The sequence below is a fragment of the Miniopterus natalensis genome, chromosome 3 (assembly GCF_054644295.1).
Source record: "Miniopterus natalensis isolate mMinNat1 chromosome 3, mMinNat1.hap1, whole genome shotgun sequence".
In the NCBI taxonomy this organism is placed as follows: Eukaryota; Metazoa; Chordata; class Mammalia; order Chiroptera; family Miniopteridae; genus Miniopterus; species Miniopterus natalensis.
Window position 1 is genome coordinate 94930830 of NC_142083.1, and position 20514 is coordinate 94951343.

Consider the following 20514-nt stretch of genomic DNA (forward strand, 5'->3'; position numbering starts at 1 on the left):
CTGTCTCCATAGCCCCACTCCTAGACCCCTCAGTCCGGCGCCAGCTCGCAGGGGTAGAGGTGGTTGGCATGGGCAGTGGCATAGGCATGGCTGAATTCCTAGAAGCGGGGTACACAGCCAAGCCAGGCCTCACCAAAATGGCTCCAGCCCATGAAGAGGAAAGTGCCAGGGTCAGGGCGGATACCACAGCGCAGCAGGGTGCGAATGGAGGCCTGTATCCGGCCCCCAAAGCCCCCCACCTAGAACAGGGGCAGTTTCTGGCAGAGGACACGGGCAGCTGCCACAGTGATAACAGGCTCCTGCAGCTCTGTGCTGTGGGCAATTCTGTGGATGGTCCCATGGTTCACCCCAGGGAGACACATTGGCCAGTGGCTGGCATATAGGGCAGAGGAAGCCCCAGGCTTCCCCTCCTCCCCCAACCGGCATGGCAGGGACTCTCCCAAAGTCGCTAGTGCACAAGGACAGGAGGAACTTGGTGTCACTACAGGGCTTGCAGACACCTGGCATGCAGGGGAGATGGTAAGTGTAGGCCCTGCCTTCTTCTGGACCACCCAAGGCCTCCCCTCATCAGCCAGAGGCAGGAGGGAGAGAGCAAAGTGACCAGACACCTGCTCAGGGCCATTAGACAGTTGGGGTCCCAGGGAGCACGTGTGTACAAACCCTGAAGACCCCCTGCATTTGGGATGATGCTTGCAGGCTCATGCATGCACCCCACACACATGCATACACGTGCCTGAGGGTTGTGCCCAGCACACCCCACCTGCATATGCAGTAACCCCTGTGGCCTCCCAGAGCTGCCTCCTGGGCCCAGAGACACCAGCCAGGGGGAAGGGGGCAGCAGGATGGTATAGTGGGCTCTGGAGTCTCTGGCAGGAGCCAGGAGGCAGAACAGAGACCCTCCACCCACTATGGGGTCAAGCTCTAAGCTCCAGGAAAGCAAAGAGCTAAGCCTGCTGCCCTGCAGGGAGGTGGGGCATCTCCATGGGGACCGGCTCACACTGGACTTTTGTTTTATTGGACTGGGGGAGGGGAGGGAGGTCGCCGCTGAGCCAGAAGAGGCCTGGACAGCTTTGGCGGGAGGTTTTGATCGCGTTCCCGTCATCCCCAGCCCCTTAGGGGCCAGGGACCTGGGCTGCTCCGCCAGGCCTCCCCCTTCCCCCCATCCTGCCCCCTGCAGGCTCTCTCGGATGGGTCATTGCCCGCCCCCCTCTGACTCGCTCTGGCGCTGCTCTAGCTGTGTGGCCTCTGAAAGCGCCTGTTTCTCCCTGTGTGGTGGGGACCGCAGGAATCTCCCACCCCGCGCGGTCGGGTGCGATTTCGCGGACTCCCACCCAGACCCGCACTCACCGTCCGCGCCCAGGCTGTGGGCCTGCGGGGGCAGCTCTGGGCGCGTCCTCGCGCAGCTCGAGGCGGAAGGAGGCCACGCGGCGTCTGACCACGCGGTGTGGAGGGGCCTGCAGGAAGAGGCCCCCAGCGCACGCACCGGCCCGGCTCCCGGGCCCTCAGCCCGCAGCAGCTCAGCGAGGACCCGCACGCCCGCGAAGGGGCTCACGGGCCGCCGGCGGGCGAGGCGGGGCGCGCGCCGCAGCCGGAGCCGCGCAGGGTGAGGCGCAGCGCTGCGGGCGGGCATAGCCACCCGATCCCGCCCCCGCACGGGCCGGGGCCGGCTCCCGCACGCCGCCCGGCTCCTCGGTCAGGCCGCTGAGGACGGACGCGCGGGACTGAGACGAGCGCCCCGCGCCCCCGCCCAGCGCAGCCCCTCCCGCAGCCACGCAGCTGCGTCCACTCTGTGCGGAAGGAAACTGAGGCCTGGAGGCCTCTGCACTCCGAAGGGAGGGCAGGGATTCATCGCGGGGAAGGAGCGCCCCCGCCCCAAACACAAAGGGGGGCTATGCCCTCCCGCAGGCCCCTCCTAGGAAGAGCACAGCCCCGGAGGGCTCCCCACGGGGGTCGCACCTGCCCCTCCAGCCGCAGCGGTGCTGCAAGAAGCCGGCGGGGCCGCAGCAGAGCCCGCAGAGCAGCGCAGGGGTCGGCGTGACGCGGGCACGGGGCGGCCGGAGCAGCCGGGGTCACCGGCCGCTGCCGAGCGCCCCCCCCCCCCCCCGCGCCCGCCCCATACACACAGCCCTACGCGCTTTGCCGCCAGGGCCCTGCGGGGGCCCGAGTTGCGGGAGGCGGGCGGCCGGTCTCCGCGCGGTCCTGGAACTTTCCGCCAATCACAACACACTCACGGGGACGAGAGAACAATCCCGCTGCCTGCGGCACAGGGGGAGTGGGCTCCTAGCTCTGCGAGCTCTGTGTCGCCCCCTCGAGGTTCCCCCGCCCCCGGGCTTTGTTCACGCCGTCGGGGTTGGCCTGCTCTCTTCTGAGCCCTTGCCAGGGTGGGGGTGGGTTTGGTGCCCACTGGAACCGGAGGAGGGCGAGGCTCATCACCGGCAGCCCTTTCCAAGATTGAGACCTGGGCTCTAAGCCCCCATCCGGACCCAACCTGGCCCAACCAACCTCAGGAGGCTGCAAATACCCAAGAGAGGTGCAGCCTGGTGCTTGGACTGCGGGCACCTATTGCAGGAGCCAAGAAGTAATCCTGAGCCACAGAATCAGGCCCCAGGAGGTCCTGACATGGGACCCTGAAATGAGGCCCACTCTTCAAAATGAAATGAGCTGAGTGGGGGCCTGGGGCACAGAGATTTCCCACAGCCAGGATTTCCCCTAAGGGGAGGGTCTGGGGGAGTTGCTGGCCAGTTGGGACTTGAGAGATTCCAGGCCTGGGCAACGGCCCTGATGTGGGGGCCAAGTGGACAGGGCTCTCAAAAGCCGGGACCCCCCCCCCCATCAGCTCAGAGAGGCCTTGAGGACATTATGCTCAGTGAAATAAAGCAGTCACAAAAGGACAAATACTGTATGGCTCCGCATCTGGGAAGCTCCTAATTCATAGAAACAAAGTAGAATGGTGGGAGCCAGGGCTTAGAGAAAGGGGGTGGGGAGTTAGTGCCTAACAGGGACAGAGTTTTAGTTTGGGAAGATGAAACATCCTGGAGATGGATGGTGGTGATGGCTCCATTACAAATATGAATGTACTTAAACACAACTGAACTGTACACCTAAAAATGCTTAAGATGGTTAAGTTTTATGTTATGTGTATTTTACATAATTAAAAATAAAAAGGGGTAGTCAGGGCATGGGGCTGGGCACTATAAGGCAGAAGAGGTGCTGTAGAAGGAAGGGAGAGGGCACCAAGTCAGCTTCTACGGCTCCCTTGCCAGGGCCATGGGTCCACTTAGGGCTGGTCCCTAAGGCATTGGCCAGTCCTGCCCAGGCCTCTGAGGCAGAGAGTGTGCTAGAGGTGCCCTCTGGTGGCAGTATGAAGAAACAGGCTCAGGCCCACCCCAGCCAGCCTAGGGCCCCTGACTCCCCACCCCAACCCTCCTCCCAGACAATGGGTCGGTATCTGTGGGTTCCGGGGAGGGGTTCCTGACAGGCAACCTAGTCCAGAAGGGGTACACACCTAGCCCTGAGCCTTATCTTCACCAGGCTTCCCCTGCCCCTGCTTCTGCCCCAGTCTCTTCTTTGGAGGGCCAGGTGATGATGTAACCCACAGACGACCTGGACAGGAGCCACCCGTCTCACAGCTCCTGGCCCCACCCGGGAAAGCATTTGGGTGTTGTTCGCCATGGGAGATCTGCTTCCCATGGGACTGGGAACCCAGAGGCATGTCTGGCCTTGATTGCCTGTGCGTGCAGGACCAAACTCACCGCAGGTGCTCAATAAACACCTGGAGAAGGAGTGTGCGCACCAATGAGTGAAAGAGTGAGTGAATGGATGAATGATATCCCAAACCTCAGGCAAATCCCCTGATATCTATGCTCAGTTTGGGGCCTCCTTTGCATCACCCAGCCCTGAATCTCCAAAAACGGTCTTTCTCCATTCCCAAGTAAAACCTAGGTCTTGGTAACAGGCTGGAGCTGATGCTGGGACAAGGAGCAGTGTCTGAGGTGAGCCCTGCCCCGAACAGTGCCTGGAAAAGATGGCACTGACCTCCAGCAGGGGAGGCAACCCCACAGGGTGAAGGGCACTGCCAAGAAGCCTGCAGTGCTAGGAACACAGGCAAGGAGCAAGGCAGGGTCTGGTCTGGTTGGGGGCTTGGGTGAGCAATACGAAAGCCAGAGAAGAGGATCCCAAGTCCAGGGAACAGAGGGCAAGGGTCCCAAGGCCAGGATAGAGCTCAAAGCAAACTAGGAACCAGGAAGGTGGCCAGTGGGAGGCAGGCAGGGCCAGCCCCAAGCCCATCAGCCAGGGGAGAGTTTGGGGACAGTGAACAGAGCCCTGTGGAAATGGTGAGGAAGCCCAGGGAGAGGGGTCAAGCTTTCCACTTGCCCAAGACCTCCCACCTGGGCTCCCACTTCTGCAAAAGCAGGGAAGAGGGAGAGATGTTGGCCTAGCAGAGGCCAGCCCTACCCATGTCACCAGCTGAACGTATGGCCACCCAGACCCCTGCAGCCAGAACCACCTGCACTCCTGGGGACAGCAGGGACAGTTTCCACAGCTGAGGGCCAGGGGGTACCAGGAGCCTGCCAGAACCTGAGCCACTCAGTGATGTGCTCTGATGGTGCCATGAACTCGGGCCCAGATCACCCCTGCCCAGCCTGAACTAGGGAGCCCCACAGGGTGCTGAACTGACCAGCCCTCCCAGAGACCCCATCAGGGATATGGTCATATCTGCTAACTCTTCCAAGCAGCCTGTGAAACCTCTGGCTCCCCTTCACCTGCACCCCACTTCCCCATCCCCACCTCAGACAGAACCTGGCCTTGCCATCTATGATGAGCCTGCACCTTGGGACATGAGGCAAGTTTCCTGTAGCTGGAATATTTTCCTTCCTTTGACAAGAAATACACACACACACACCTTGCATCTTCTCCAGGAGCCAAAAATGCAATTGCGACTGATTTGCAGCTGAGCTAAAAATAACTGCCAGATTCCAGCCAGGACTGGGAAAATATCCCATTGCTAGGAAACGACAGTTACCAGGAGACTGCCATTGCTAGGCGACAGGGTTGCCTTGGAGACAGCTAGGCCCTGAGTCATCCTCAGCCCTGGTTACTGCCCCCCCCTCCCCGCTTCTGATAGGTGGGGCCTGGGTCCCAGGAGGAGAGAAGGCAGGGAGTAGAAACTAGAAGGCAGCAGAGAGACCCACCACCTGCGGTTGTCCACCCATGGCCACCATGGCCACTCCAGGCTGAGAGGTTCTCATTCCTGTGGGTTTCCATTCTGGCTATAGAGTGTCAAGGACAACCAAACACACCCATGGCCTACCCGTCCTACAAGGACCCCTGCCTCTGGGTGAGACCTGAGGTAGTGAGGGGCACAGTGTCCATCTCATAGCTCCATAGCAGGAGGCTTCAGAGCCAGCTTAATCACTATCGGGCATGAGGCACTCACTGCCTATGCTCTGCTAGGACCTTCAGGGTAACCTCTGGGACCCCAGACCCATTTCCCAGGAGGGGAAGTACTTGCCTCAGGCCCCACTCAGGGAGGGAGTATTTGGTCTAGGCAGATGGCTTCAGGGCACACATACCACTCCAGAGCCCCCCAAGGAAAAGCCTGATGACCTCCTGTGAGGAGCCTCAAGGTGTTTCAGAGCCACTGCCCCAGGCCTTGAGAGCCACAAGGGGTGATCCCATTGTAGGCATCCCCATTCCCTGATGTGACAGTGGCTCTCTCTCTCTGAGCCCCAAGGTCTCAGGGCAGGATGTGCCCACAGCCTTTGGTCTTCAATCCCCTTAACTCCAGAGCTGGAATCCCCCAGCAGCCTGGACTGGGGACATTCCTTTGTGCCCAGGCATCAAGATAGGGGAGGGATGCTCCAGGTGAAAGGTGCTCCAGGTTAGGGGTGCACCAAGTGAGGTGAGGCTCTGGGTGAGGAGTACTCCAGGTGAGGTGATACTCCAGGTGAGGGACTTAGTACCCTCCTGGCCCTGGAGAAAGGCCAATGTAGCAGAAGCTCCAAGAATAAGGGGTAAGGCTGTGGGCTGGCAGTCCTGGAGTCTCAGGGCTTCGTAGGCTGCAGGGAAGAGCCCTGGGTGGATGGGGACCATATTTGCACTAAAAAGCAATCCCTCTGCACCATAGGGAGAACAGGTGGAGGGCAGCAGGGTTAGACCAGTGAGGAGGTAGGTGCCATCAGCCATGGAGGAGAGAGACACCTGGCACAGGGAGGGGTGACAGAGGTAGAGAGGCAAGCCGTCCACAGGTGTTCAGGAGGCAGGCCTTCCACAGCAGTATTTCATATCCCTCTAAGAAACTGCTCTTCACTGAGATTCTTCCAAGGCAGGCAGACTTCTCCCCTTTGAAGGCACAGCTTGCTCTCTGCCTGACTCCCTGACGCCTTCTGAGGGGCATGAGATGAAACCCTATCTGCCAGTAAGGACATCCACATTGGGGTCCACGCCAGCCTGAGCCTGTGCACACGGGGTGGAGGCTAAGCTGGAAGACCAGCCTGCCAGACTTGAACGCCGTAGGTGACTGGATGGGTTGGACAACTCTTTTTTTAGTCACTCAAAATGTCTTCACGCATCCCATCCTGCCCACGCCAAGCCTCCTCCTCCGATTCATGTCAGCACAGGGACAAGACTGAGTCTTCAGTCCCTGTCACACCAGAGAGGTGCCTTCACCCAAGCCAGTGTCCCACACACACCAAGAATAGCACCTGCCCTCAAACCAGCCAGGGTCCAGCCAGCCTGGCTCCTCCTCCTGCCGCCCCTTTCTTCACTAGGTCCTGCTTTCAGTCATAACGCTGCAAACACGAAACAGCAGCTGGCTTCATTTCTGTGAAGACACTCTCTCAGGGAGCCTCCCTCCCAGCCCTGAGGCTCTTTTCCTGACCAAAGACCCTACTCTGTTCTTGCCACACCTGGTCCCTCCACTGGCTCTGCTCCCAGGAGACTTCAGGATAGACGCTATTAGCCTTTGTCATCCTCCCGGACCCTGCTGGGAGGACTAGCATCTCCAGTGGCCCAGACAGCCCTCCACACCTACCTGCCACATCACACCTCCTCCACCCTCTCCCCCAACCTGGTCCCTACAAAGCAGCCACCATCCAGCTTCCAGTCTACTCCAGAGGGAACTTGCCAGGCTCCTTAAGACCTTAGAACCTTTGCAAACCTGTTCCTGGACCACGTCACCATCTCACCCTTGGAGTCTCAGCTCGAGCGCCATGTCCTCAGGAGCCCTGCCACCACCATCCTGGAGGGGTCACCATCACGTGGCCCTCTTCAACTTTCATTGCACTCAGATGGGTACTCTCTGAAATGATCTGTTGATCACTTGTTCCTGAGCCCTGAGGGGATGTGAGGAGCAGTCCTGGGCCAGACACCCAGCAGGTGCGCAGGAGATGTGAGGGCCTTGAAGGGGAACTGGCTGACAGCTCCGCCGAAGGTGCGAGAAGGGTGAGGGTGGGACCGTCCTTGCCCCCGCAGGTGGCAGGCAAGGCCTAGGACGCACGGGGCCGGCCCCGAGCCCCATAGGACCGACCAAGCTTCCTTGGGCTAACCGCCAGCGCCTAAGTCTACTTCGCACCGCAGGATTTGGGGTCCCCACCGCTCGGAGCAGGCACAGCTAGCTCCAGGCCCGCTCTCCGGCCTCGTGCCCTGCCCTCCCCCTCCTCCCCCCCTTGCCCTCCCCCTCCTCCCTCCCTTGCCCTCCTCTTGCCCTTCCCTCCGGTCCCCGCGCAGTCGCGCGCTCGGGGTTGTTATTGTGAGGGCGCCCGCGGCGAAGGTGGGGGCGGGGGGCGGGCCGGAACTGGCGCGTGCCCGTGGGCGCCGGGGCGGGAGCGCGCGGGGCCGCGGCGGGACGGGGCGGGGCCCGGCATCCTCGGCGCTCCTGCGCGGGCTCCCCAACCGGGATTGGCTCCCAGCGCCGGGAGCGCGCGAGCGCGCGGAGCGTAGGGCCGGGCGGGGGGGGGGGGGGCGCGCGCCGCTGGCGACCGCGGAGGCGCGTAGGGAGGAGGGGGGAGGAGGAGCGCGGGGAGGAGGGCGAGGGGAGGGAGAAGGCGCCCGCCTGGCTCCCTGCAAAGCGGCCTTATTTATCTGGGCACAGCCTCAGCCTCCCCGGTGGGAGGCTTGGGGCCGCCGATCCTCTCCCACCGGGGAGCCCCTCTCGGGGTGCGGCCGAGGTGGCCAGCCAGGCCGGGGCACCGGGCGCGGGGTGCGGCCGGGCCCTGCCGGCCAGGCCAGCACCTCCGCCGCCTTCCCGCTTCGCCGGCGCTTATGCCGGGCTCCCCATGACTGGAGGAAGCCCGGCCAGCAGCGTGGCATGAGCCAGGAGCCCGGGCCGAGGTAAGGTGTGTGCTCCCGGACAGGCTGCGGGGTGGGGGCTGGGGGGCAGGCTACGCCACCGAGGCGACCACAATGAGAGGGCGGGGAGGGGGCTTGAGACGGTGCCTCTGCCACCCCTGAGGGCTTATGTAACCGCAGCCCCTTCCCTGGCCTTGGCCGCTGGGCGTCCGGCCCTGTCAGGCCTTCCCACAGCCCCTTAGCCCAATGGAGGGCCTGATCGAGGCCCACTCTCCATGGCACCTGGACCAAGACTGTGGGTCGGTGCCACCTGACGATGTCCCCGTGGAAGCGGAGTTGCAGGCCCCCAGCTTGCCTGACTGGGTGAGGTTCTGGACAGCTGCTGAGCTCTGTGTACCAGGAGCCCCTTGGCCTCTGAGAGAGGTGTTAGATACAGTTACACTCCAGGTGGAGCCGTGTGGATGCCTAGCCTGAGGGCATGTCTGCCCCTGGACACCTTCTGCCCGTGTCTGTATGGACTGCCACAGTGAGAAAGGAGGAGACAGGAGGAGACTGGGCACATGCCTGGTTCTGGAGGAAGGGTCAGGTCTCTGCCAAAGCTGGAGAGCCTCAGAAGGGAAAATGGGTACCCTGAGACTTGCTGGGGAGGGGTCCTGCACGCCTGGAGTTCGAGTGGGTGGGGAGAATCAAACACCAATCACCCCAGAAGGAGAGAAGTCCTGGCTATTGGAGCTTTAGGGAGCCCACGGCCCAGTGGCCACTCCTCCAGCCCCTCCCTTTCTCTAAACAGGAAGCCTTCCCTCCATGGAGAGAGCAGATGGTGGATGCCACCTCACCTGCTCCTTCCATCAGGCCACTCCCCACACCCCACACCTCCTAGGGCCCAGTGACCAGATTCAGCTCAGGCCTCCCTGGTGCCAGGCAGGCACAGGGCTCCTTCTTCCACCAGACTCCTTTGAAGGCTGCTGGACAGCAGCCTGGGCGCAGTAGGCCTGATCTGGTTTGGGCCCTTGAAAAGTTTGGGGTCCCACAGGCCAGGGCAGAAGCCTGATGGAGACTCATTGATTCAGCAGGAGGTGGCCACAGGGCTGGGCCAGAGCTGTCTGGAGAGGAGAAAAAGTCATGTCCCAGTCATAAACACGGCCAGTGCAGGGCTAGTTGTGCAGGCCCGACAGGACCCCAGACTCCACTGCCCCCGTGCTTGCTGCCTCCACTATCTGGCTCCCTCCACCTCAACAACCACCCCTCACCTTGGGCCAAGCCTATGAGCACCTCTAATGCTGCAGAGGTTCATGGGACATTCACCACCCTCTGGCTCACACCCACTTCCTGGGCACTTGAGCGAGCCTTATCTCCCACTGATGAGAAGAAAACAAGTGAACCTGAGGTTGGGGGACCTGGAGCCCTCCAGACAGCTGGCCCAAGGCCCAGGAAGGCCTGCATTGGTGAAAGCCAGGGAGACATCTCACCCAGAGGCAGAAGAAGCTTCTTGGCTGGCCTACTCTGGTGTCTGTATTTTGTGATGTGTATCAGAGGCTGGCATGGGGAAGAGTGGAGGTGGCAGTGAAGGAAGGTCTGTGGGGTCAGTGGGTGGCTCAGAATCTTCCCTACCCGTGGACTAGAGGAGCTTCAACCAAAACAGCCAAAGAGGGTGGGCTTGGGCCACCTTCCCCCATTTGGCAGGAAAGAGGGGAGGAATCAAGGCAGCTGCCCAAAGCAGCAGGCACTAAACACCCCAGGCCTAGGCCCTGGGATGCTCAGGTCCTTCAGAGTAGAGGGGCTTAGATGAGGCCTGGAACCCAGTGTCCACTCCCCAAGGAACCCAGTCTCACATGGCTGAGCTGCCCAGAGCTGGCCAAAAGACTGTTGGAGCGTGAACTCCAGTCTCTCTTGAGGCCACGTGCTCCCTCCTCAGAGCCCCTGGTGCATGGGTGGGGCAGCCTGCACCCCAGAAGCATCTCCAAGCTGGGGGCGGAGGAGAGTGCTGCTGCTAGGACATGTGCAAAGTGGCAGGGATATGAATGTGCCTGAGTCACGGGGTTTGTCATGGAATGTGTCAGCCTGCACCATACCCCCAATCCCGAGCTGCTTTGGTTGTCACCCAGCCCCTGGCGTTACCACCACAGATCGATCTATGTGAGTTTTTCTGGCTACCCATACCCTGCCCAGCTTTGTGGCCCTCAGCAGGCAGGGAGAACTAGTCGGTGCAGGTTTTACTGGGGGCAGGCCTCTCAGTATCCAGGGCAGGCTGTGTCAGATGGGGGCATTAGAGATGGAGGAAGAGTCCTCTAAGGTGAGGGTCATGAGGGGTGGAGAATTTCCTGGGAATGAACAATCCAAAAGGACAGTGTCCCAGTGGTGGACATGCAGCTTGCAGCCTCTGGAAGGAGAGCAAGGGTGTGACAGGGACAATGGTGGGAGAGACCACAGGCCCAGGGTTCCAAGTTGGGAGGGCACAGATATGGAAGCAGAACAGGGAGAGGCCACAGGAGGTGTACCTGGCCAGTGACAGGCTGGTTGGGGGCCCTGGGTTGCCCTCTGAACCACTGTGCCTGGTGGGCTTGGGAGTCAGACAGATGGGGATCTTGGGGTCAAGTCCCAGCTTTGTGCAACTTCTAAAAATTTACTCTCTGAGCCCTGCTTTCCCCGCTATGGTTAAGCAGTGTGTGAAGGGCTCAGACCAGCAGTGAGGGGCATGGTGCTGGGAAGAGCAGGACCACTAGCTTCCCTCACTCCTGATGGTGCCTGTCCCCTTCTCCTTGAGTTTGGCCAGATTATGGGGGACAGGCATCCAGCTTCCTTAACCTTGAAGCTTCCAAGGGGAGTCTCAGCCAAAAAGGAGACATGAGTCATATTTTTCCCAAGGGTCTGAATAACTGCAAGGCCCACCCCAAGCCCCAGGGTTTTGGGGGTCTTCTCAGAGGCTGGCACCAACCCAACCCCAGTGGCCTTCCTCCTCTGTGGGCACTCACCTCTGTCACAACCAGGATTAATGAATTGAGTTGCAGCTCCCCCACCGACTGCCCTCCTCTTAACCTAACCCACCCTTCGTCAAGCCTCATGGGCTCCAGGCAGCCACACCCTTTCCTGCATGACCCTGCTAACTGGACTCCCATTCCTCATTTGTTTATTCATTCGGCAAGCAAGCACCGAAAGGCCCCTAAGCCATGGAGCCATCTGTCCTCAAGGAGCCCCCAGCCAAAGGGAGAGGCCAACAGGTAGACAGTGATGATAACCCAGCTGATGACTGAGACCCTGGAGATGCTTTCTCGGTGCTGGGGATCCCTCCAAGGGAGGCAGGGGTGGTGCTTACACCAAAGAGTGGAGGAGAAACAGCTTGCAGGGTTAAGGGGAACAGAGGCCTACTGAGTAAGCAGAGGACCAGCATGTGCCCAGGAAGAGATGGGGAGGTGTCAGGTGAGGCTGCAAAGTAGACTTCCTGGGTCTCAGTGCCTAGTGACGACCTATAAAAGAGCAGCTCCTTATGAAGCCCCAGCAGGGCTATCTGCAGACTGTCAGCTTGGAAGTCACAAAGTTCTAGAGTCCTCCCAGGAGTCCCCAGGACCCCACCATGCTCCTTAAGTCCACTCTGGCCACCATGCTTCACCATGAGCCTGCTGGGGAAACACAGGCTCTCCCAAGTAACATCCTGATCCAGTTCTGGCTCAGGCTGATGAGGACAAGATAACCAAAGTAGTGACCACCATCTCCCTCCTTTCCTTGGGGTGACCCCAGGAGCCTCAAGCCATGGGGACTTCCCCTGGAATTCTACTTCACACTGAGGAACAACCCACTAGGGCTGAGGCTAATAATAATACAAGTGTGGCCATCTTTTTGAAAAGCCTCTTTTCCCAGAATTAGCTTCTGTTATTTATCTCTATATGGGGAGACAGCCCCCAGCAGACTGGCAGCTGCCCCTACCCACTCCTGGTAGGAAACTCCAAGCCCCACTGGGTGCAGTCACAAGTACCAGGAAGGTAGGGGCTCTGTAACTCATCTGGCTGGGTTGATGGGGCTTGGGCCAGGCAAAGAGGCCCTTGTCCTAGCCCCCCAGAGACCTAACTGGCATGAAAACCCATCTCTGACCATGAACTCACCTTTCTCCCAAAGCCCTGACCCCTGGGCCAAAGTATGGCTCTTTCTAATTTTGAGCTACAGAGGGGGGGGTTCTCAGGCTGGGTCACTGAGGCTGGAGTGTGAGGAGCAGCTGGAACCCAGCAGGACCATGGACAAAGTTGAAAAGAAGCAGGGGCACCTCTGTAGGGAGGCAGCATCAATCCAGGACATGGGGGTAAGGGGTTGGGAGGGCTGACTGACAGGCAGGACAGTACCCTCTGGCCAGGGATGGGGGTGTGGGATGAGGGGCAGTTAGGCTTCAGGCACCCACCCACCCCTGGCTGCTGAGGATCATCCTAGACCTAGCCATTCCTTCCCAGATGCTCTCACCCAGGGGCAAGTTTGTTTTCACCAGCTTGGCCCTGAGGTCCCCGGGGTGGGGATGGGACTGTGGACCTCTGCCAATGTGAGCTCCAGTCGGGGACAGGAAGGGAGCCTCACAGTTGCCCGGGGTATCCACGTGCATCCCCCAACTCAGGCACTCCACGTGCACACCCCTGGCTGGGAGCATTTTCAACCTAAATCTGCTCTTGAGTTTTCTCCTCTGGTGCCGCCTCCGCCGCCTCCTTGGGATCTTAGACGAACCGGGCGGCGTCTTTCCATTCCCTTTCCTGCACCCCCTCCCCGCCTCCAGGGCCCCTCCCTGCTAAGCTGGGTTTGCGGGATCCATCCCCCTCACACCACCAGCCGCTGTCCGCGGTGCGGCGGCCGGGCATCGCCTCCGAGCACGCGCATAGCGGCTGCAGGGCGCTGTCCATGGTGCTGCGCGCCGAGGGCCGAGCCGGCCGCGCCTCATCCGTGGGAAGCAGCCAAGGCCGGGTGGGCGGCGCGCCCTGAGCGATGAAATCATGGAGCCCTGCTCCGGGGACACAGAAGGTATTCACGCTGGTGCTGCCTCTATGCACCCAGCAGCCCAAAGGAGGGAATTACCAGGACATCAGCTCCCTTGGATCGAGGAGTGGGGGCCACTTGTGGGCTTCATCCTCTAACTCCATGAAGCACTGCTGGCCACAATGGTCCCCTCCTCCTGTACTGACATTAAGAGCAGCCCTCATGTTAGATCACCTCCGCCACTGTGGGCAAACTGTAACTCTTTGGGGCCTCAGGTTCCCAATCTGATCCCCCAGAGCTGCTGTAAGGTTGAAATCCATGATTATCCCAGTGGGTAATCGGCAGATGTTATGGATGTCATGTATCAGCCTGTGTGAAGTTATGAGCTACCTGGTCATGAGCTACAGTAAGGGGCCAGCCAAGGTGTGGGAGCCTCTTCGGGGGAGGGAGGGCCCAGGGTGACTCCAGCCTAGAGGCCCATGGCTGCCAGGTGAGGAAGGCTTCTGGGCCCAAAGCTGGGTTGGCAGTCATGAGGGCCATGTGTCCCAGGTCTGTGCACCCTCTCCATACATGGAATGCTGGCAAGGGTTGTCCTGCCCAGGGCTTGAAAGCATTGGAGGCTGTGGTACTGGAAAGAGCAGGGTTGGACTGCCCACTTACCTCCCTTATTCCCAGTGGCTCCTGTCCCCTTCCACTTGAGCAATCCATGGGGTTCAGAAGCAATTTCCATGTCACATTCCCAGTGCTCATTGTAAGCCATTCACTGTGCTTAGCCCTTTGCACATGCTATCCATTGGCTGAGGTATTGTCACCTCCCAGGCTTCTAAGTGAAGGAGGCTTGGAGAAGGGAAAGCCTTGCCCAGGCCACAGTCTAGAGTATGTGACTATATGGGTGAACACAGTGTACAGCCTCCTCACTGGATGTCCGGTGTAGGGCAGGCAGGATATCTGGAATGTGGAGCAGAGGGTACCACTGCGAGAGCCCCGCTGCTCCTTCTCTCAAGGGCCATCTATGGCCTGTGCCCTTTGCCACCCATTCACAGACTTGGATGCTGAAGTAGGGGAGCCAGGGTGGTCTCAGCCCCAACCTGGAGGGAGCTCCCTTCACATAGCCTTTCATAGCCAGCTCTGGTTCAAGCCTCTGCTTCACCATGGGCTATGACCTTGTGCAAGCAATTTACACTGCCTCAGCGTGGTTTCCTCATCTGATCAATGGCTACAGTCACCACAGCATCATACTCAGTGAACTAGATGAAGGATTAAAGAGAGTATTATCTAGGGCTCACTGTGTTGGCATCACAGTAAATTCTGGGAAGACAACTGCCCTTTCTTTGGGTAGATTCTGAGCCACAGAACCTCCTGTAGCCACTGAGATTCTCAGAGGCTGGTGTGTGAATCTCAGAGTACTAGAACTACTCCAGCGAGCCATGCTGGCCCCCCGCAGTGGAGGGACCAGAGGCTGCCCTAATCCCCTTCCTCAGTTATGCAGCCCCTGAGCAGCGGAGGCAGGCCTGGCAGACACTGATGGTGAGCATTCAGAGTAGCAAAGGTGAAGGGAACAGCCACTGGCAAGCGTCTTGTCTCTCTCCACCTCTGTTCTCTCATTTGTAAAATGAGAACCATTGTACCTAGATGTTGAAAGCTCTGCAAGTGGGTGCAGGTTGAGCTTAGTACACACAATAGCCCTCAGGGACTGGCCCTGTCCTGTTGCTGCTCTGTCAAGGAGGGAGGCTTGCACTTAGATTCTTTCTGTTGAGTGATTCTAGGAGTGTTGCGGGAAGGGATGCCCAGGGACAGGAAGGGGCCCAGCTCTGCCCTGCCCTCCAAGAGAGAGCATGGAACTCACTCCTCACTCCGGGCCCCTATCTGCAGAGCGACGGAGGAAGATGTCCAGCCCCGGAGTCGACGGCGACCCCAAGCCCCCATGCTTGCCTCGAAATGGCCTGGTGAAGTTACCAGGCCAGCCCAACGGTCTGGGTGCAGCCAGTATCACCAAGGGCACACCCGCTGCCAGGAACCGCCCCTGCCAACCACTGCCCCCACCCACTCTTCCACCACCCAGCCTGGCTGCCCCGCTGCCCCGGGCTGCCCTGGCTGGGGGCCTGTGCCCCCCAGCAGGGATCCCCCTTGGTGGACCAGCCTCAGCCCCAGCACCTGGGCCCCCAGTGGAGCGGCCACCACTGGCCACAGATGAAAAAATCCTCAATGGCCTCTTCTGGTACTTCTCGGCCTGCGAGAAGTGTGTGCTGGCCCAGGTGTGCAAGGCCTGGCGACGTGTGCTCTACCAGCCAAAGTTCTGGGCGGGCCTCACACCTGTGCTGCACGCCAAGGAGCTCTACAACGTGCTGCCTGGTGGTGAGAAGGAGTTCGTGAACCTGCAGGGCTTTGCTGCTCGAGGCTTTGAAGGCTTCTGCCTAGTCGGAGTCTCAGACCTGGATATCTGTGAGTTCATCGATAACTACGCCCTGTCGAAGAAGGGCGTCAAGGCCATGAGCCTCAAGCGTTCCACCATCACTGATGCTGGCCTGGAGGTGTGTCCTGCTGCTGGCTGGCTGGCTCAGAAGGGACAGGGAGGGGGGCAGGGCCAGGCAGCAGCAACAGAGCAGGTGTGAGGGTGAGGAGAAGTAGGTGTGGGCCCAGAGGAAGCTCAGGCACACAAGAAGCAATGTAGCTGAGGGCTGAGCCAATGCCCTGAGGGGGATCATGTTTCTAGGATAGGGAAAAGCAGGACTAGTTACATAATTTGAGCAACCCAGTCCAAAATGAAAATGCAGGTCCAGTGTTTAAAGATGATTAAGAATTTCATGACAGCGACGAAAAAGCAGTTAAGTGTAAGGCCCTTCTGAGCCCAGGCCCTGCATGCCAGTAGGGAGGATTCTGGAGGTAATGGGGGGAGTGGGGCAAAGAGCAGAGGTGCAGGTGGCCCCTTCCCTGGTACCTGAACTCTAATCATCAAATGATTAACTCCAACTGCTCCAACAGGCCTGGGGCTCCCAGTTCCCCTGTACCCTGCCTTTTTTTTTTTATCATCACCCAAGGATATTTTTTCCATTGCTTTTTAGAGAGAGTGGAAGGGAGAGAGTAACATCAATGTGAGAGAGACACATCAATTGGTTGCCTCCCTCACCCACCCCCACCCAGGCCGGAGATTGAGCCTGCAACCAAGGTATGTACCAGAATCAAACTCAGGACCCTTCAGTCTGTGGGCCACTGCTTGAAACACTGAGCCAAACCGGCTAGGGCTGCCCTGCCTCTTTTAGTGTGGTTGAGGTGTAACAGACATACTATAAGAGCACAATTTTCCAAGAGCACAATTCCATGTATGTTAACACAAAGGGTTCCTTCTACCCATGCCCTGAGGGGAGGGACACACCTGGGGAACCTAGGTGAGTTTTAAGGTCACGCCTCCTGACTCAAACCTGCTGATCTACAGGTGATGCTGGAGCAGATGCAGGGTGTGGTCCGCCTTGAGCTCTCTGGCTGCAACGACTTCACTGAGGCAGGGCTGTGGTCCAGCCTGAGTGCGCGCATCACGTCACTGAGCGTGAGTGACTGCATCAATGTGGCAGATGACGCCATCGCAGCCATCTCGCAGCTGCTGCCCAACCTGGCTGAGCTGAGCTTGCAGGCCTACCATGTGACGGACACGGCCCTGGCCTACTTCACAGCACGCCAGGGCCACAGCACCCACACCCTGCGCCTGCTCTCCTGCTGGGAGATCACCAACCATGGTGTGGTCAATGTGGTGCACAGCCTGCCCAACCTCACTGCGCTCAGCCTCTCCGGCTGCTCTAAGGTCACTGATGACGGTGTAGAGCTCGTGGCTGAGAACCTGCGCAAGCTGCGCAGCCTCGACCTCTCTTGGTGCCCGCGCATCACTGACATGGCGCTGGAGTATGTGGCCTGCGACCTGCACCGCCTGGAGGAGCTGGTGCTGGACAGGTGTGTGCACCCCCCACCCCCGGGACGTGGAGGGGGGTGGGTCAGACGAGGCCAGCTGAACCGTTTCTGCAGGCAGCCTAGAGTAGTGAATAGGTCTGTAAATAGAGTGGGGCTGCAGCAAGGGTGGGGAGCAGGTTGAGGGGCAGGGCCCTCAAGACGCAGGCGTAGCGTGGGCGAGGTGGGGCTATGGAAAGGAAGGAACTACTATGAGTGGGGCAGGGAGTGAGTTCATGCCAGGGGAGTCCAGGAAAGGAGTAAGGGATAGGAGCTGAGGGGCAAGGAAAGATATTTTGAAGGCGAGTAGTCCCGCTCTGTTGCAACCACAGGTGTGTACGCATCACGGACACTGGCCTCAGCTATTTATCCACCATGTCGTCCCTCCGCAGCCTCTACCTGCGATGGTGCTGCCAGGTACCGGCCCTCCATGCCTCCGGAGACTGGGAAGTAGGCAGGGGAGGTGGGGTCTCGGGGATTGCCCCCGCCCAGACAGCCCTCTGATCTGCTCCCGGCCCACTCAGATCCTGTAAGGAAGTCTGGGATCCCTCCACACCCAGCGGCCGACGGAGCGTGCGGAGCCCCGGGGCCCTCAACGACATTCCCCAGCTGCCTCCTGGCTCCGTGGGGAGCTGAGAAACCCCCGTTTTGAACCCCGCTCCCTGCCCCTCCAGCAGCTCCAGGCCAGCGGCCTGACCCCAGGAGTGGGGCTCCTACCGGGCGCGAGCGGAAATAGTTAACTCGCTCCGCCCTCCCGCCCAGGTGCAGGACTTCGGGCTGAAGCACCTCCTGGCCATGAGGAGTTTGCGTCTCCTGTCTCTGGCAGGTGAGGCTACCCCCGACCGCCCTTCTGGACGGTGATCGCCGCGCCCCCACCCCACCCGACACACCCGCACGCCTTGGCCCAACTCCGCCAAGCCTGTGGGGTCCCTCGTGTGGGTCCACACCTGGGGCCGCCTCGCTGCGACCCCGCGATGCCCCGCAGGCTCTAGCCCCGCCCACCTCGGGCTGGCCCCGCCTCCCACGAATCGCCCCCTCCCCGGGCCCCGGCCACTCAGCCGCCACCCGGTGCCCCGCAGGATGCCCGCTGCTGACCACCACCGGGCTGTCGGGCCTGGTGCAGCTGCAGGAGCTGGAGGAGCTGGAGCTGACTAACTGCCCCGGGGCCACCCCCGAACTCTTCAAGTACTTCTCGCAGCACCTGCCCCGCTGCCTCGTCATCGAGTAGCGCGGGGTCTCCTCGCCCCCGTCGCGGGAACCCTCCGGGCTCTGGGCGGGGACCCGAGGGCGCCGCTCAGCCCCACTCTCCCCGCACCTCCTCGGCCGGCGGCGGAGGCGGAGCGGACGGAGGGAAAGCCCCGCCCTGCGGCCCCGCCGCTCCGCTCCTGGCCCCGCCCAGGCAGGGGAGGGGCGGGGGCGGGGCCCGCCCCACGCACGCACGCACGCTCGGGGATTTGTGCATGCCCCTCGTGCCCGCCCTGCACGCCCGCCCCCGCCCGCCGCAGCCACTTCCCATCAATAGCTCGCACGCCCGCTGGGGGGTGGGGGAGCAGGCCTGCTCCTGGGGGCGCTTTAAGCTCCTCAGCCGGCCGTCCTTACCGCCTTTCCCACCACACCCTGCTCTGTCTCTCGGCTGTCCCCCGTCTCGGGCAGGGCCCAGGGGGATTTAGGGGGACTGGGTCTCCCAGGACACAGGGGCCCAGAAGAGCCCCATGGGCTGCCTGCATCTTCCACCGCACCGCACCTGGAGTCCTCCAGGGGGTACGAGGGGAAACAGGCCGCCGCCTAAGCCATGGCCCGCCAAGGAGCCCAAGTCCCACCCACCCTTCCCCCACCCCATGCCAGCCTGACCCAAGCCACCTCCCCTCTTCTTTGGCACTGTGTGAGACAGTCCCCTGCTTGCCCCATTCCTACAAGTCCTTAGGCCCTGGCCAGACTGGGGCTGAATTAGGTTGGGAGAGGGGGCAGAATGGGTGACAGTGACCTTGGCACAATCAACATTAGCCCAGCCGGCTCCTGTCCATCTCAACCCAGAGGTAGTTGTACCTTGAGTGACCCCAAGCTGGAGCAATCCTCAGGCCCACAGGCCTTGGGAGCGGTCCTGGGTGGATTCTACACTGCAGCCCCTGTAGGCAGCTGGGCCCAGGCCCCTGGGCAGATCTCTAGCCAGTAGAAGCTGGAAAAGTGGGCCCCAATCAAGGCTCAGGGTCAGCAGCAGCCAGTGACCCTGATCTTCCAGTGGCCAGCACACCCTTAGCACCCAGAGGAGGGAGGGCTCCTTTCTAGCTGCCTCCCACCCCTCCCCAGCTTCCCAAACTTCTGCCTGCCCTAATGGTTTCTGACCATGTTCTGTCAGATCCCAAGATTTGGAAGTCGTAGGGGATGCTGGCACATCTTGGCAATTGCTGAGGAGGGGGCTGGGACCCCTTTCCAACCCAACCTTGAACCCCAGGAGATACAGTGCCCACACCTAATCTTGGGACATTCCCTGCCCCCATCTGGTTGGAACAGAGTAACCAGTTTCTAGAAAGAGAGAGGGCTCGAGAGAGAGAAAGAGTGAACCAATGAGAGATGCTATTGAAGCAGAGACACAGTTCAACAGCCCAAAGATCTCTCTGCCCCTGGAGTGCCCACAAGAGGCTCCTGGGCTGAAGTGGTCAGGAGCCAGTTTCTTCAGCTCCTTAGTAGGAGGTGGCAGCTGTCCATTTGTCCAAAGTATTAATGCAACTGAAGCTGTGATATTTCCAACGACTGTAGGAGGAAAAATTAAGGGGAGAGAGGAAAACAAAACCAACCAATCCCTGAAATCATTTTCTTATTGTACATAATGACCTCATTCTCCTGTATATGCGGAAGATATAACCTTATATTTGGTAAGTGTTTCTTGTGCTATTTTATCACGTGACCTGTTTATAAAAATATATATTAAAAAAGTTGTAAAAACCTGTGTCTGAGTTGTTTTTAGGTCATCAGACTATGGCAGGGGAGGTATATCTGCTCTGAGGGGCCTAAGTCTCTGGATTCTTGTGCACCTCTCAACTTACTAAACTTGTTGGTTCTTTCAACAAACATACAGGGGCTGAGTGTCATGGTGCCAGACTGAAAACCCAGTACTGACCAGCAGAGAAGGTCCCCAAGCTTTCCGCTTCAGGGGGAAGAGACAGGCACTGAATTCATTACACCTAATATTCCCTCCAAAATACCTGGGATCTAGCCCATCCTTTCAGAAGGGCAAAAATGAGCCCTGTTTCATGCACAGGGTAAATGGGGTCCTAAAAGATCATCATGCAGCAAGTACAGACCAGAACTCACACTGAGGGGAGAATGGGAGGCTCACAGAAG

General features: G+C 59.9%; 2 protein-coding genes across 4 annotated transcripts; one reads left to right on the forward strand and one right to left on the reverse strand.

Moving 5' to 3' along the window:
• On the reverse strand, positions 1 to 6971 carry METRN (meteorin, glial cell differentiation regulator). Its single transcript, XM_087815222.1, is given in 9 exon segments — positions 1 to 347; positions 442 to 500; positions 1348 to 1391; positions 1393 to 1464; positions 1466 to 1489; positions 1491 to 1578; positions 1581 to 1655; positions 1658 to 1889; positions 6909 to 6971. Coding segments are annotated over 9 exon segments (975 nt in total). The 3' UTR covers positions 1 to 29.
• A 1187-nt stretch (positions 6972 to 8158) lies between these two features.
• On the forward strand, positions 8159 to 18499 carry FBXL16 (F-box and leucine rich repeat protein 16). 3 transcript variants are annotated; one of them, XM_016208107.2, is made up of 7 exons: positions 8159 to 8331; positions 8512 to 8652; positions 15109 to 15767; positions 16670 to 17178; positions 17505 to 17589; positions 17935 to 17998; positions 18252 to 18499. In XM_016208107.2, the coding sequence occupies exons 3-7, from the start codon at positions 15123 to 15125 to the stop codon at positions 18398 to 18400; spliced, it is 1452 nt and encodes a 483-aa protein (XP_016063593.1). In that variant the 5' UTR covers positions 8159 to 8331; positions 8512 to 8652; positions 15109 to 15122; the 3' UTR covers positions 18401 to 18499. The 3 variants fall into 3 exon arrangements, with proteins under 3 accessions (XP_016063593.1, XP_016063594.1, XP_016063595.1); XM_016208109.2 differs by having other exon boundaries at positions 8323 to 8336; XM_016208108.2 differs by lacking the exon at positions 8512 to 8652.
• Positions 18500 to 20514: the final 2015 nt, after the last annotated feature.

What these genes read in the sequence shown, in the direction of transcription:
- FBXL16 (XM_016208107.2), top strand. Translation starts at nt 15,123, where the DNA reads ATGTCCAGCCCCGGAGTCGACGGCGACCCCAAGCCCCCATGCTTGCCT. An exon ending in ACCTGCGATGGTGCTGCCAG is followed by an intron (nt 17,590 to 17,934) that starts GTACCGGCCCTC and finishes CCTCCCGCCCAG; the next exon opens with GTGCAGGACTTCGGGCTGAA. An exon ending in GCGTCTCCTGTCTCTGGCAG is followed by an intron (nt 17,999 to 18,251) that starts GTGAGGCTACCC and finishes GGTGCCCCGCAG; the next exon opens with GATGCCCGCTGCTGACCACC.